Source organism: Artemia sp. Qi Xiang Cuo, chromosome 2 (assembly GCF_049724085.1).
Source record: "Artemia sp. Qi Xiang Cuo chromosome 2, ASM4972408v1, whole genome shotgun sequence".
NCBI lineage: Eukaryota > Metazoa > Arthropoda > Branchiopoda > Anostraca > Artemiidae > Artemia > Artemia sp. Qi Xiang Cuo.
The window spans coordinates 85124434-85141850 of record NC_142795.1 but is presented as its reverse complement, the minus strand read 5'-3'; the positions used below and the strand labels follow the sequence as shown (position 1 = coordinate 85141850).

General features: G+C 37.0%; 1 protein-coding gene across 1 annotated transcript in view; it reads left to right on the top strand.

Annotated features, from left to right (window-relative positions):
• Window positions 1-10442, top strand: part of LOC148955727 (uncharacterized) — a 136647-nt gene extending 126205 nt beyond the window's left edge. The window contains exon 6 of the mRNA XM_089103741.1: window positions 9595-10442. Within this exon, the coding sequence (XP_088959867.1) occupies window positions 9595-10133 (539 nt within the window). The 3' untranslated portion in view covers window positions 10134-10442. The remainder of the gene's footprint in view (window positions 1-9594) is intronic.
• The last annotated feature ends 6975 nt before the right edge of the window (window positions 10443-17417 follow it).

Here is a 17417-nt window from a genome sequence, read left to right as displayed (position 1 = left end):
TTTTTTAAAGCCTTAGCCTATAACATTAGTAGATAACTCTTTTATTTTGCTGTAACGCCCAAAATTTATTTTTTTGCTAGACTGTGTGTTCTTTAAATTATTTAAAAAAACAACAAAAAAACATACAAAGTAGACTAAATGAACTAAAATGCATACTCTTTTTCTCTCTCTCCCCCTCCCCACTTCCTCCTCTCTCTTTCCCTCTATTTTTCGTATTTGTATGGCTATTAAGAGCTTTTTATTTTTTAATTTGCATGTGCTTTTCTAATAAAAAATTCTTTTTAATAGGCTTTTTAGTTTTCAGTTTGTCTTTATTGGTTGTAGGCTTTATTTTCATGGTGCATGCCTTGCTAGTTGTGGTGCTGGGCCTTCCCTTTCACTTTTGATTTGGAAGTTATGCTAGATAATGCGTATTTTGTTAAATATTACGTATATACTTTGCAAAACAAACGAAATCAAAAGTACTTTCAGCGTTGCCTCAACGTGGCGAGGAAGTGATAACAGGGTGATGTTCGCTATGAATTTTATGATAAGAAATAATAATCAAAGTAAGGTTTAATTGGACCCAAAGCTCTTCTTATTTCTATATTATTTCCAAATGGGTCTCTACCAGTTAACAATATTGTGCTTTTATTGATATCTAACTCCACTCTGGCTAAGCACGCTGAATCTATTTATCTGTAAATTCAAAGCTATAAAAAAATAAAAATAAAATTCTCTCCTCTCTATTCTTCTGATTTGCATGAATTTGTAGTTTGCAGGTGCTTTTCTAATAGAAAATTCTATTTAATATGCTTTCTAGTTTTCAGTTTGTCTTTATTGGTTGTAGGCTTTATTTTCATGGTGCATGCCTTGCTAGTTGTGGTAGTGGGCCTTCCCTTGCACTTTTGATTTGGAAGTTATGCTAGATAATGCGTATTTTGTTAAATATTACGTATATACTTCGCAAAACAAACCAAATCAAAAGTACTTTCAGCGTCGCCTCAAAGTGGCGGGGAAGTGATAACAGGGTGATGTTAGATATGACTTTTATGAAAAGAAAATAATAATCAAAGTAAAGATTTATTTCAGATAGAAGCATACTGGACCCAAAGTTCTTCTTATTTCTATATTATTTCCAAATGGGATTCCACCAATTAACAGTATTGTTCTTTTATTAATATTTAACTCCACTCTGGCTAAGATCGCTGGCTGAATCTGTTTATCTGTAAATTCAAAGCTATATAAAGAGCTGACGCATTTGTAGTAGTCTTATTGTAAGTGTTTGGAGAAATGATGGGCATGGGGGGGGGGTTCTGATGCCCTCCAGTCACTTTCGACTATTTGAAAAGGCACTAGACCTTTCAATTTCCAATCCAATGAGTTGGTTAGTTTTACTATGTATTTTTCCCAGGGGTGGTCTTGTCGACCCAATGGTCCTAGAAGATTTGAAGTAGGATTATTTGAACGGAAATTAAAAGCTCTACTGCCCTTTGTAAGTGAACAAAAATATTGGATGGTAACTACTCTCTCTCCCACTCCCCTTTACCGTAACGTCGTCTGACAAGAATTTTGAGATCACCATTTCTGTCAGAATAACTGATAGGTCTAGCAACTATGCCTTTGGGGACACCATGACCCTCCACAGCCTCTGGGGAAAGAGCGGTAAGTATGGGAATTTGTCCATTGTATACAACTCATTCCTTTCAGTTGAAAAGTGTTTTTTCATTTTGAATAATGTTTAAAAGATAAAAGAAATATGTTGGTACTGTTATTATGTAGATATTACCCTCGTCTATTGCAAACGATAAGGTAGCAAAGCTTAAGAATCTTCTATTTTCAGCTTTGAAAGCTGGTTATTTGGTTAACGTGAAGCTTTATAGTAAAAATATAGGAAGAAAGATGTTAAATACTATTGAAAGTAGGCTATTCTTAGGGAATCCAGGCCCTTTAATTATATTTCGGAGGGGAATGCTCGAAAGTTTATAGCAGTCTTAAAATAGAAATAAACTGAAAATCAAGAAGACAAAACAAGGGCCAAGGCAACAAGATAGGGGAAAAATTATTTTCTAAATTTATCCATTTAATAAGAAATCACAAGAAAGGGGTGAGCCCGGCCAGAGAGAGATGGCCAAAATAGATCGAAGCCTTATAGACTAATTTAGGTTTTGCTCATTTGAGTAAGGGAAAACAACCCCTTCTGCTATAGCAGAGCTACCAAAAAAAAAATAGCTAACGAACGAAGTGTTCTAGGCATTTATCTCCGGAAAATATCCCCCCAAGGAAAATACCCCTCGCCCCAGAAATTTTCCCTTGAAAATAGAAAATAACCCCTTCAGAAAATACCCCCCCCCCCCGTGGAAATTAAGGTATCCAAATTTGAGAATTTTATTTGAGTTTGTTTTTAGTTTCGTTGAAAAGTGCGATGGAACGGGAAAAAGAGGAATTTACACACTAAAAGCATCTTAAAAACATAGAAAAAAACTGCAAATCCATTTTTGTTTAAAAGAGTTCCACATGAAGTTCTGCAATTTTTGGCAGTAGTGGGCGCCAAATAAAAAAAAATGAAGAAGGAAAAAATGTAGACGAACAATCATCAAAATTAAGCTAAAACATATGGTACCAAAACGTTTAAGTAGGTTTATCTATCCTTTGAAAGGATAATTGGCGTTGGGAAATAACGAATTCTTATTATTTAAGTTTTTACTGACGAAAGTGTTGTCAAATTCTACGAGTTTGTTTTATTATCTTCCAAGTGTAAAACTACCGCAAATCACCATTAATAAATAAATTAAACCAAAAACTAACAGAAATTATTATAGATAACCTAGTCAAACTCATAACAGTATTGGGGCCTCTATTACTGCAAGCAGAACCCTCCCCGGATTTCAAGCAGAGCCCTATACCTTTTCCATAGGATTTCAAGCAGAGCGCTCCCCGGATTTAAAGCACAGCCCTGGCAAGATTCTCACCCCTGGCAAGAGTCCGGGGGGTTTCAATTACTTGGAATGTGGCCGGGATAATACACAAGTTCAAATAATATGGAATTTTAAATAGAGTCCCTCGCACCTGTGCAGCGCGGCCAGCTGGCAAGATTTCTACCACAGCCCTCTGACGTCACGGCATCCATAGGGAAATTAGTATTGGATTTTAAACGCAGTCATGTTATATCACGTGACACACCCCTGTGTATTTCTGGGACATGGCATGTTACGTCACGCGACACACCCTTGTTTATTTCTGTGACATGCCCTGCTACGTCACGTGAAACACTCCTTTGTATTTCTGTGACATGCCATGTTACGTGACCTGACACAGCCCTGTGTATTTCTGTGACATACCTTGCTACGTCACGCGACACACCCTTGTGCTTTAAAGGGTCAGATAAGTGGAGCTACAAACCCCTCGAGCCGTCACACCTCTGCAACGCGGTCACCGATTCTATTAAAGGAAATAAAGTTGGCAAGACCCCCATGACACACCCCTCTGGACTCAAATGACGTCAAACGACTTCCTCCATTTCAAACGCTCAGGTCTAATTTGCTTGACGCAATTTATGTAACCATGTGACAGGAACTCATGGGGGAATCCCGACTTGTAGCTTAACGACAGTACACACCTTACGTAATGATTGTGCAACCATCACTTTCACGTAATACCTTTTTGATATTTTGTTTTTCGCCCGAAATGTTAAAAGCATTTTTTCTTTCTTTAACTTAATTCAAGGTTCCTGGTTTTATTATTAAAACCATATTTACACAACATATTAAATTCCCGACCGAGAGAAAACTCGTCAGAGTCGGGAACAAAAAACCTGTAACACATATATTTAAATTAATTGTACCTCTACTAATATTCTAGTTATAGAGATTTAAACCAAAATCTTCAATTTCTCCTTTAATTTATGCATGTTATTGTTTATATTTTATCCTATATCGGGTTTTGTAATGTTTTTGATTTTACGTTTGCATAGTCCTGTCTCAAAACGCTGTATTTTCGCTAAGGGTTCGCAGAAATACCTCAATAATGCCTAAAAATTGCATCTAGTATCAGCGATATACCCCGTGGTATTGCATGCTGGGATGTGTTTTTCTACAATAGATGAGTTTTTTTTGCATTTATTACGATAAACTTCTTTTCACGTTTTATTTTTTCGGTCGTGTTTTTACTGCTTTTTTCTATGTTTTTAATATTGGTGTGAGTTGCTTTTTATTAATAGAACTTTTATTTACAAGCTCTGTGTTTTCAAGATGTGTTGTTTAGGACGAACAGTGTGATTATACCCATTTAAGGACTCTTTAGTCTTTTATTACTAAAAATACCTTGTGAGTGATTGTCTCTGAAAATAAATGTTTCCCCGTCTTCCTGCCAATTGTCTCCGAGAGCGTGTCAAATTTGGGCAGTGCCAAAAATGGGGAATCTCAGGTGTCGTGCAATAGGTTAATTTTAGAATATAATGAGTTGGACAACATATTATGAATGGCTGGATAGTCCTCTCGGTTAGGGCACAAATCAGTTGGAAGAAATTTGACCTCTCGAGTCCTGGCGGGGTCAAGGAAGTAAGGAAAAAGAGCATTGAACGTTTCGAGTGAAAAATAAAATGCCATTAAGTTAAAGAAAGAAAAAATGTTTTGAACATTTCCAAAGAAACATTAAAACGTCAAAAAGGTATTACGTGACAGTGATGGTTGCGCAATCATTACGTAAGGTGTGTACTGCCGTTAAGTTACAAGTGGGAATTCCTTCAGGGGTTCCTGTCATATGATTACATAAATTGTGTCAAGCATATTACACCTAAGCGTTTGAAACGGAGCTAGTCGAATGACGTCATTGTAGTCCAGAGGGGTGTGTCATAGGAGTCTTGCCAACTATGTTTCCTTTAATAGAACCGGTGACCGTATTGCACAGGTGTGACGGCTTCAGGGGTTGGTAGCTGCAATTATCTGACCCTTTAAAGCACAGGGGTGTGTCGCGTGACGTAGCAGGGCATGTCACAGAAATACACAGGGATGTGTTGCGTGACATAACATGGTATGTTACAGAAATACACAGGAGTTTGTCGCGTGACGTAGCAGGGCATGTCACTGAAATACACAGGGGTGTGTCGCGTGACGTAACATGGCATGCCACAGAAATACACAGGAGTGTGTCGCGTGACGTAACATGGTAGCGTTTTTAAAATCCAATGCTAATTTCCCTATGGATGCCGTGACGTAAGAGGGCTGCGGTAGAAATCTTGCCAGCTGACCGCGCTGCACAGGTGCGACGGACTCCATTTAGAATTCCCTATTATTTGAACTTGTGTATTGTCTCGACTATATTCCAAGTAATTGAAACACCCAGGGCTCTGCTTGAATTCTAGGGAGGGCTCTGCTTGAAATCCTATTGAAAAGGGATAAGGCTCTGCTTGAAATCCGGGGGAGGGCTCTGTTTGAAGTAACAGAGGCCCCACTACTCATAACGAGCAAAAATTAAAAGCAGTATGGCTGACAACACCCATGTCTTCTCAAGACCAGAAAAAAATTTGCACCTTACTAAAATAATAAGACAATAACCGTGTATTGTCAGTTTTATGTATATATATATATATATTTTGATATCTATTCCTTATAGTCTTAATACTTCTTTATTTATTAAAGTAAAAAGGGAAATATTTAAAATGTATTTTGTTTTCAGTAAATTGCAAATTATGTTCTGGTCACAGTAGACAGAATATAGCAGTATGATCATTCTCTATCTCTCCCATTATAAAAACCCGGACAGGGGTGCGAGTGGAAAGAAACAGGCTAAACAAGCTAAGGCAGAAAGAAGTGGGAGGAGCTTTTTGTTCACGATGACCAGAAATGATCTGCGATAAGCTTACTGTCTATAAACTGTGGTTCTGGTCTTGAGGAGGTTTGGGGGTTGTCAGCCCTACTCATGCTAATTGTTGTTTTTTTTAGTTTGAATCGGTTATTTATTGTAATTTGTGTTCGTTTTGGGTTTAATTTGTTTATTGATGGGGATTTGTGGTAGTTATACGCTTGGAAAATTACTTGAATTTCTTTCTGCTCATCTTTTGGCTTAACGAAGCTGTTTACTATTCTTCGGCAACATTTTTTTGTAGAAAGTTTTTTTAATTAATTTTTGTTCATTTTCTGTTGAGATAGTCTTTTTCATAGGAAAAATATTTTATATAGTTTTTTTTCTATTAGACTCGATAGTTTTTACTGTAAAGATTAATTTGACTTTATTTTTGCTCATTTTTGGTTTAATGAGGCTCTTTACTTTTCCTTAAAAAAACTTGTTCCGTATGTTTCCCATTAACAAATACTATCAGTAAGTAATTAAATAAAAAACAACAAGTTTTTCAACTGAAAGTAAGGAACAACTTCAAACAGAAATTATTACGCATATGAAAGGGGTTGCCTCCTCCTCATGACCTCGCTCTTTAAGCTAAAGTTTTTTTTTATAGAATTTTAGAACAAAGCTTATTGTTCTAACTAAACTTCCATTGTGTTTCAGGAATCGTTCTTAAAGAATTTGGAGAAAAAGTCAAAACTTTAGCGTAAAGAGCGAGGTCTTGTGGAAGATGCAACTCCTTTCATATACGTAATAATTTATGTTCGTTTTAAGTTTCGATGTTGCTCCTTACTTTCAGTGGAAAAACTTGTTTTTTAAAATTTAATTTCTGATTTTTTTTAAATAATACCAGGAAATCCGGCTCTCTCTCCATGAAAAATTCCGGTACTTGTGAATTATACACGACTCACTTAAGTTTACGATGTGTAAAACACGACAAGAAACCGGTTTCTTCGTTAGTTTCTTCGTTACTTTAGAAATAAATTTGGTCTATATATCTGCACATTAGTGGTGGGGGAGGGTAAAGTATTGCTGGTCTGTATGTTAAATGTATTAGGTACAATTATTCTGCATATTATTAAGTAAAAATTGTTTTCTGACTTCAAACTGTCCAAATACTTTACCCCCCCCCTTATGTTCAAATATACTGCTCAAATTTATATATTTAATTATTTATTTCCCATGTATTTTGTCACTTGTCTCGCGCTAAGCTGAAAAAAGAACGAAGAAACAGGTTTGTTCTCGAGTTTTACACAGCGTAAACTTGATTTAGTGGCGTATAATAAATAAGTACCAAAATTACTTCTCCTTTGGGAAAATAAAAAACAAAACTCAAATAAAATTCTCAAATTTGGAAAGCCTTATTGTCCATGGGGGTATTTTCCGGGGGGGGGGGTGTAAAATCCTAGAACCGCCAAAAATAGTGCATATCAAATGAAAAGGTGGCTACCAAGTAATATACAAGAGAATTTTGTAAGAGTGAAAAATGTGCCAAATAAGTTGTTTTGTGTTCCAGGTATAGGTGGAAACTCAATTTACCTGCGTACTCGAAAGAGGTCTGCGTAAATATAGACTTGAATTTTTACTTTCAATTTACTTTCTATATAAAGGCAAGTTAGGTTATATATTATTCGATTTTTCGAGTTACTACTCGAATTATATAATAATTCGAGGTAACAAACTGTAAGGAGTGACTGGGCCCAATAGTAATGACAAACTTTAAAAAAAAAATGGAATTTCGATAACAATAGCCGCATAAAAGGAATTGGCTTATAATGCTGATCCAAATATGTAAAATTCATTAACTTTAATGTTATTTATCAAATGTTACAAACCTGAGAAAAATTTTCCTGAATTTCAGCAAAGGGGAAAATCCCAAAAAGTCAAGTGATCTTAATCATCAGTCATCACCGTCAGGTTCAGCATATCAGTGAACCTTCCGTAGAGGTTTGAAGCATCTATCTACAAAAACGTAGAATGTTTTCTTCTTAAAACTGACAAAAATTGACTCTGGCTACAAAAACGATATAAATAGATCACAACTTTAACAAAGAATTCGTATTTTTCCCTGGGTGGCTGTACCGAATCTATACGTCGTTGGTCGTCGCTGTACGTCGCTACGTCGCTATACGTCGCTGATACCAGATAAAGTGATGTCTAGTCTTTTTCCTCTTTTTTTAGAACACTAAGGTAGTTGATGAGGAATTTTTAATTTGGCTTAGTGTAAATGTTGCCATATCACAAGTACTGTGCATTTTATTTCTCGATATCTTTGTGTCCCAAGTCTTTATCCTGCTGCTTGTTTGGAATTATAATGGCATAAAATCAGTCAATTTTGGTTAAGGCTCGAGTCTTGTAGCGACTTAATTTATGTACTATTGATTCTAATCTGCCTTTAGAAGTTAAAATAAATAAATATCCATCATGTATAGTAGATTGCCAATGAAAAAATCCACTACTGGAACTGTTTTTGTGTCTAAATAATAACATCAAATTCATTACTCTTGCAAACTATTTTATCGTCCCTTGAACACTTTGCTTTTCTATTTTATAAGAGGCTTGTGCGCGACAGATGCGATATACAGCAAAAGCAGATGCCTTGCTCAATTTGAGAGGCATACTGGCATGAACATGGCTGGAAATTAAAAAATTTGTCCAAATATAGATTTTTGATATGCTATTCTTTTTCACTAGATTAAATGTGAACAAAACACAAAATTACAATCGTTTTACTTTAAAAAATGTGAAACGTTTTACTTTCAAAAATATGTCCAAATATTCATATTGTATAAACTAATCTTTTTTACTATATTAAATGAGAATAACAAATGCAAAATTACAATTAGTTCACTTTCAAATAAAATGTAGTTTCTTTAGGGGTTCTTTGGGAACGCAGGCCGTAAGATTTCCCCTCTCTTTCTAGCGTATTTGGTTATACAGCATTTTTTTAAACTGCTTTAAAGGCGAATAGCGACGTTATTAACCCGTGGAAGTTTGTTTTTTAAATTTCAAAGCATCATGGGAAAAGAATTGGTTCTCAATAGCTAAGGACGTTGTTAGATTGGGTAAAATAGACTGTTAGGAACTGACCTAGAATATAAAACAGGGTCTTTGAAGAAGCTTTTGAGTTTATTCCTCCATTATATCCCTAGTCCAGAGCACCACCGACTTCTCAGAAATTTGAAAAGGTTTGACCTGCTGAGTAAATGGAACTTGCATTGCTAGATCTACTGCCCAAATTGAAGTCTAAAAAGGATTATTCCAAGCTCTCACCCCCACTCCCGCCCTCCTAGTAAAGCTTAGAATTCAATTCGTAAATATAAATTCGAAAAGAAATCGAAACATGACTAAAAGTTCAGGGATTGCCTTACCAGCACTGAACAGACTATGGGAAGTACGAGAAGTTGAAGCATTAATTAAAGACGGAAAATAGCCTATGCCTATATTCATTTGAATCTTATTGGTAAAGAAGAGGTGGGATAGGAATTCTGAGCATCTTCCTCAGCTTCAGTTTGGTTTTTATATTTAATGAACGTCTTATTCCCTAAAACCAAAACTGTATAGGGAAAAACTGTTATATTTCACTTTTAAGATCCGTATTGTATAAATAGGACGGTAATTCATAATTTTCAAGTTGTAAAATGCCGAATTGATGCACACAACACTCGTATTTTCTAGTTACTGTTAAATGTACATGGATCTGATCCTTGGAGGAAGGGAGTCAAATATTTAAAAAAGTACATTTTTAGGCTAATTTTTTTTTCAATTTTCCAGGTGATTGCCAGATTTGGGATTTACCAAGGACCGAAAAAGAGGCAATTGAATTTTTCCAGGATAAAGGGTTGTTGCCCAAAACAAAACAATGCGTCAATGGACACAGCATGACTTTATACTTGTACGAGAAGCAACAATTTTGGAAGTGTAACACAAGGCCATGTAGGAGAAAAGTCGGTTTGCGGGTCAATACGTGGTTTGCTGACAGTAGAATACCATTTGTTGCTGCAGTTCGTTTCATTTATTTCTGGGCTAACGAATTGTCGTCTGTGGCCTGGTGTGAACAAGAACTAGGAATTTCTAGACAAACGGTAGTCGATTGGAATAACTACCTCCGTGAAGTGTGCGTGTTCTCTGTGCAACGGAAAAACTGTGAGAAAATTGGAGGAATTGGCCATATAATGGAAATAGACGAAACCTTGTTCTCAAAAAAGAAAAACAATGCAGTTTGGCGGGCGGCAGTGACGGCTGAAGGCAGAGCTCCCTTCAATGCGATTCTTACTGACATCTATGCGTTCTGGGTGGCCCGGTTTTCATAATTCACTGTTGCAGTTTTTTTTTAATACTAAGCTAATACTAAGTAATAATTTTTTACTGCTAACATAAAAATTCCGTGTGTTGTATTTCATTATGATTAACCTAAGTTCACTTCTTGGATGTGGTCGATATAATACGCAATACATTTCAAGTTATAAACGAAATCACGATCATAATAGTTGCTGTACTATGTTGTCTTTGCACACACTTTAGAACAGCCTTTTTTTATGTATATTGTTCTGCTTTTTATATATTTCAAATGTGTAAAAAAAAATACATCTTTGGGATGTTTGTAATAAAGAAATTGTTTTGTTTTTCATGTATGTACTAGTAACTGTGATGCCAGAATTAGGGCAATAATTTAAATTACCGAACGATTGAAAGCGTAATTCGAATCCTAAGCTGACTAATTTAGGGTCCTATATTACCCCCCGCGTTAAGAACCTAATCATAGACAGAATAACCCTTAATGCTCGGCCCCTCTCGCATTTTCAGCTAAAGAAAATGAATGAAAACCAGCTTGAAATTAGGCTAGGAATTGAAAACTGGCGCCCTTTTCATAATTTGGAAAATTGTTCCATACGACCGAAGCTTATGTGACTAAATTATTGCCCAAATCAATTATTAGGGAGGATTCTTCAGTCTACTGCTTTCACCCCTTGCCTAGGGTAAGGCAAGGGGTGAAAGCTTTCACCCCACCCCTAGGATAAACAGTTGCTTTTCAGACAAGTTTTGTATATTTTACAGAACTTCATTGAGTTAGGTAAGTGAAAGCCAGCAAATAAACACCGGCAGTTTCAGGGGCCTCGACTACGTTCTTGTAAACATTGAAGGAAGTACTGTCCGAAAAGCAATTGCGTATTTTACTGCAAAGCTTTATCCAAGGTGTCTACTTGGTTTGGGCCCCCCCCCCTCCCAAAAAATAAAAAAATTGGTCCGATTCGTGACAAAAAATACGTAAAAAAAATTTTTGTTGCGTTTTTGAAAGTTTCTGTAACTTTCCTCCCCCTCCTCCCCTCCGTAAGCTTGACCTAAATACATTCTAAGACCACACTGGCTATACATGACATATGAAGCTAAGAGAGGAAAGGAAATAATGTCAAATATTGTCAGCCAGTGGCACTGGCTGACAAAATCCTCGTTGTCTCACCCTTTTTTGATTTTATTTTTCATTTATTATTTCCTTTCCTCTCTTGGCTTCATATCTCCTCCCCTCCAGAAAAATTCAGGATTAAGCTCGTCCTACTAAAAGATTTGAAAGATTCTATAAAGACCTTTTACTGCTGAAAATGCGTCAGAAAGAAAATGGGAGGGCGTTGCACTGTCACCCTGTTTTAATATCAATGGCAAAAACAGAAATGCCAAAAATAGTGCATACAAAATGAAAAGGTGGCTACCGAGTAATATGCAAGAGAATTTTGTACGAGTGAAAAATGCACCTAATAAGTTGTTTTGTGTTCCAGGTATAGGTGGAAACTCAATTTACCTGCGTAATCGCAAGAAGTCTGCATAAATGTAGACTTTAATTTTTATTAAAACTTAACAAGAGCAGAAATAAAGTCATGTAACAAGTCACACTTTTAAATTAATAAATGAAACGTGAATCGGAACATAAATTTAAACGATTAAAAAAAAAATCTTAAAATAACGAATAATCCTAGGGAAGAAGAATAAAACCTAAAACGACTATGAAACCAATATGAAAACTATAGATATCTCCTTTCGCCTGCGAGTTTGGGGTGGGACTTATCGGTCATGTATCAATCCTCAAACTCAGTCGTTCCGTCTGACACCATAGACGGGCGGCCCCTATTAGGCTTAGGTTAGCTTGTTCGCCCCTTAGTCCAAGCGAATTCAAGCCCTCGTTTTCCATACAAGCCCAGTGGCCATTGTCCGTCATGAGTCAACCTTAAAATCTTGGTCACCCCCATTACAATTTCAGTTTGCTTTCTCATTAGGCAAAGCTCATATAATATGAACAATGTCAGTTGGTTAATTCGCCGGTAAGTCCTGCCTGTGGGCATGATCAGCTATAAATTTTTTAATCATTTGTTTTGCCTGCCAGGGCCGGGTGGGTTGATTGGTTTACTCTGTGCCTGTCTACCTTAGTTCTACCCTGGAAAGTCATTTATAATAGACCATCAGTCAATACTTTTACTCACTTTTACCGAATTGATGACTTTAATTAAAATTCAAGTTAGGTTTGGGTTTCCGTTTGAGTAAGTTTAGAAGAGCAGGAAGACTAGCTTATGAACCAATATCAAAATATTGAAAGCTACAGTGATGACAGTGGTCAAATATGGTTTCAAAGCAGGGGTTCTCCGAAAAACGGAGGAGGATTTGCTAGATGTTTTCCAGAGAAATTGCCTAAGGATTGTAATGGGTACCCGACTGATTGACCGTATTTCACATATTAGGCTTTACGGAAAGTGTGGTTCAATCCCACTTTCTAGAGCAATAATGAGGGAAAGGTTGAGATGGCTAGGGCACATTCTGCGGATGACAGATGACAGATTGCCAAATATTGTCCTGCTTGGCCAACCGTCTAGGACTAAACGGAAAGCAGGTCATTCGCGGTTGGAATTGGAGAATCTCGTAATAAATTTTTTTGGTAAGTTCCTGGGATGCTGTAAAGAGGGAGGCTTTGAATTGATTAGAATGGAGAAGGAGCGTGCGTAGATGTTCTGGCATTGGGCGGCTTGGTTTTGCGGTGAGTTGTTAGTAGCCTAGTAGTAGTAGTAGTGGACTCACTTATATGATGCTTAATACAAAAGCAATTAGTCTAGCTAAAAAACTTAATAAGCAGAATGAGTAACTAAGAAAATCAATGTACACCGGCAAATAACCCGTAAAAGGGATAATGCAAAATTTAAAACGTTTGTGGATCCTTATCTCAAGGGAGGCAGTAATGAGGAAAACAGCCTGCCTGTTTCGAATTTGTCGCAAAAGTAACAAAAAAACAAAAGGGTGTCAAGTCTTTTACAAGCTGGGAAAAACACTTACTGAACCAGAAACCAAGTCCTATAATAATCAAACAGTTCGAGGCAACGAACTGTAAGGAGTACTTTACCCAATAGTAATGACAAACTTAAAAAAAAGAATGGAATTTCGGTAACAATAGGTGCATAAAAGGAATCGGCTTATAATGCTGATTCCAAATATGTAAAATTCATTAACTTTAATGTTATTTATCAAATGTTACAAACCTGAGAAAAATTTTCCGTGTTTTCGGAAAAGGGGGAAAATCCCAAAAAGTCAAGTGATCTTAATGATGATCTCACCATCAGGTTCAGCACATCCGTGAACCTACCGCAGAGGTTTTGAACATCTATCTACAAAAATATAGAATGTTTTCTTCTTAAAACTGGAAAATTTATATTTCTGACAACAAAAACGATCTAAATAGATCACAACTTTAAGAAAGAATTCGTATTTTTCCCTGGGTGGCTGTACCGAACCTATAGTCAGGGACCCAGCCAACAAAATTTTAATTTCACAGGCATCAACGAGGTAAAGAAGGTCTGAGGAATTTACCAAGGACATAATCGGTTGCTGAAAACGAATATAGGTGGCCACAAGGAAAATTTTTTGTGCCAAAGGAGATATTGCCTTATTTGCATAATTGATGACATCATCAGCTATATTTTCTGTTTTTCAACGTACATGAGAGGTTTGAACTTAGAATGTGAATCAGAATAAGATACCGAGAGAGAAAAGAAAAAAATGGTGAGCACAATCAGATCTAGCTTCTTAACTGTACATTATTGAAACATACCTAAGTGGTGACACCAGAAACCAACTTTCCTGTACTTGCATTAGAGTTATAAGCAAAGGGGGAGGAAAAGGGCGATTTGGGGCTGCACAGGAAGGTTAAAGCACCTTTGCAACTCTATTCTGTTAGTGGTGTCAAAACAGAAGCCACTTGGAATAAATTAGAGTGCACAGATATTGAATCCTAGCCTCGACAGAAGTACGTCCAAAATAAAAAAAATAGTTGCAGAAATAGAGCTTTTAATGAAAAAAAGAGAAAGAAAAAGAATCTATAGAAAATGACCACGAATTACGCATGTGCTATACATCTTCGGGCGAATTATCACACTTTCCGGCACAAACACACAAAACATCACAAAATCGAAGAAGGCATTTACAGTTCTTGGTGCACTTTTTCCTACACTCACAAAAGAGTTGTGAATATTCCGACGGAAGCAAGGAAGCGCTCGAAACAACAGGAACAACATCTTGTCCAGAGAATTTCCATCCATAGCTCAAAGGACTTGGCACGCATGGTCTTGCAATCAATGAGGCATTCCAGATTGGAAACTGATAGTAAGAACGCTTACAATGTTGAAAGCTGAAAGGCAACGCTTTCAGCTCCTTCTTACGAGGGTACAAATGTACTCGTAAATTACTGAGGGAAAACTTATAGGATCCTTTCCATAAGCAGTGATTATCACCTTTCTTGCAACATCTTGGTAGGAGAGCATACTGGCTTCCGTGAAGGTTTCATTTCTCAACTTCTGTACTGCACATTGAATCTCCATGTACAGACCGCTCTTCTTGGCGGACGCTAAGAATGTTCGTTTTCCTTTGGAGAAAAAGTAACTCGTTGTGTCACACCCCGAAATGCTGTGAATGAACGTCAGGGAGTTCAATAATTGCTTCTCCGTTCTCGGGAATAGAAGATCAATGGGGACATAAAAATTTGGAAACTTCGCAAGGGATTGAGGCACAACATTCTCCCCAGGAAAAACGTTAAGGAAACGAGGGAATTGGTTCACTGGTACCAAAACTTTATCAGTATCCTTAGCACAAACATTCACCCTTTGAAAGCCGTTCCTGAAGTAAAAGGCAACTTGCAGAGCCATTCTGGTGTCCGCTTCCTCATGTGTGCTACATTGAAATTCCTCAAAACTGAGCGAATCAACATCATGATTTAAATATATAGCTCTCATCCTGTCTTCAAATCCTCCAGACAGCCATACACGCAAGGTGTCGGCAGTACTTAAGCTGCTTATAAAGTCAAATACATTTGTTTCCCATGTTTCATAAATTGATTTCATCAAATTTGCTTTGCTCTTCGCATTTGCAACAACATTTGCCCAGTTTCCAATTTTTGTGCTAATCGAGAAAGAGTGGACTGTTGAGCAGCGGCCACGTAACTGGTGACATCTACTGCAGTTCTTCAGAGACGCACCACCACCATTTGGATTAATGTGACCAAATAGTCCGTCATACCTGTCACCGACGATTTGGTGAACCAATGGCATGAAGTTGATAACAAGTACTTCACACACAGGCAAGCAACGTTTCTCTTCCAAGCTTGGCTCTTCGGGCCATTCACGCAAACCACTGGCCTCTCAAAAAGACTTACACGGTAGAGCTAAAACTATTTTGAAGTGCCAACGTAGAATCCCTGAGCTAAAAAAGTGGAGGAGTATATGAAACGAGTTTAATTCTCAGAATATTTTCAAGCTGTTTTAGTCCACTGTTTGTGCTGGAATATATCCCACACAGGATTCTCTTTACTGTCATACGCTCTGAAAAAACTGCGCTTTGTCCAGCGCCATTCGTTTTTCATCTCGATTTTCATGAAGCAACATCCATTGGGGTTACTTTAACTTTGAAAAGGCTTTTTAATCCCCTTTGACATACTTGGCTACAGTTTCAAGTCCTCGTTCCTCAGCTGCAATTAAGGAAGTCGCCACTGATGGACTGGCCTGCTCATTGGTTATCAAATTCATAAGGATTTCTTCAGTTGTAGTAAAGGGGTCTGTGTGACAGTGCAACACGGACACAGCCGTTTTTACAAAGATCATCTGCTTTTCTTCAAATTTCGAGCTATCTTCGTGATGCGGAGACTCAAACTCTGAAGTTTCATCCATATTAATAAGGTCATACAAAGCAATCGAAACTGAGGCAACAAAAGGTAGGGTATTAATCCACTTTGCGACTGCTAGTTGGCTTGTTGTAACACCAACCAGACCAGAATTTATTTTCGAATCAAGATATATGGTGGATTCGACAGTATGATCTGGCGCCACAAGGTTAAACGAGCCGGGTCTTCTTTTTACATTGAATAGGCCTCTTTCAAATAAGTCTTGCACTTCATCTGGCAGGTTCCTCATCTCCAAGATGTACTGTATCAGAAACTTTGCATACTTGTGATGGCCTGCAGCTACAATGAAGGGTAGCATTAACTTGGCATCTAGAAGGTGGTCAGACCAGCAGCCAGATCTGGGTCACATCGGGGGAGTTTGGGTGGGGGAGGGGAGAGAACTTGCAAAAATACTTAGTATTGCAAGGAGCATAGCTTTTTTACGTAATGTCGATCAGTTGAAGATTTCGTAAATTCTTAATGCTTGCAAGTGCAAATTAAAGCAAGGTAGATGTGAAAAGTAGAGTAGAGAGATAATACTCCCCCTCTACTCTTGACACCAGATAAAGTGTTTTTTTTTATTCTTTTTCGTTTTTTTAGAACACTAAGGTACTTGATGAGGAATTTTTCTTAGTGTAAATGTTACTGACACCAGATAAAGTGTTTTTTTTTTTCTATTCTTTTTCGTCATTTTTTTAGAACATTAAGGTATTTGATGAGGAATTTTTAATTTGGTTTAGTGTAAATGTTGCCATATCACAAGTACTGTGTATTTTATTTCTCGGTATCTTTGAGTCCCAATTCTTTATCCTAATTCCCGCTTGTTTGATATTGTAATAGCATAAAATCAGTCAATTTTGCTTAAGACTCGAGTCTTGTAGTGACTTAATTTATGCACTATTGATTCTAATCTGTCTATAGAAGTTAAAATAAACCACAGTGGCTTCTATAATCCCATCATATGTAGCAGATTGTCAATGAAACATTCCACTACTGGAACTGTTTTTGTGTCTAAATAATAACCTCAAATTCATTTCTATTGCAAAGCATTTTATCGTCCCTTGAACAATTTGGTTTTCTATTATAAGAGGCTTACGCGCTGCAGATGCGACATAGAGCAAAAGCAGATGCCTTGCTTAATTTAGAGGCACACTGGCATGAACATGGCTGGAAATTAAAAAATTTGCATTCATATTTGGTTATACAACATTTATAAAAGCTGATTTAAAGATGAATAGCGACAATACTAACCCGTGGAAGTTGGCTTTTCAAATTTCTACGCATTATCGAAAAAAAATTTGTTCTCAATAGCTAAGGACGTTGTTAGATTAGGTAAAATAAACTGTTAGGAACTGACCTAGAATATAAAATAGGGTCTGTGAAGAAGCTTTTGAGTTTATTCCTCCATTAT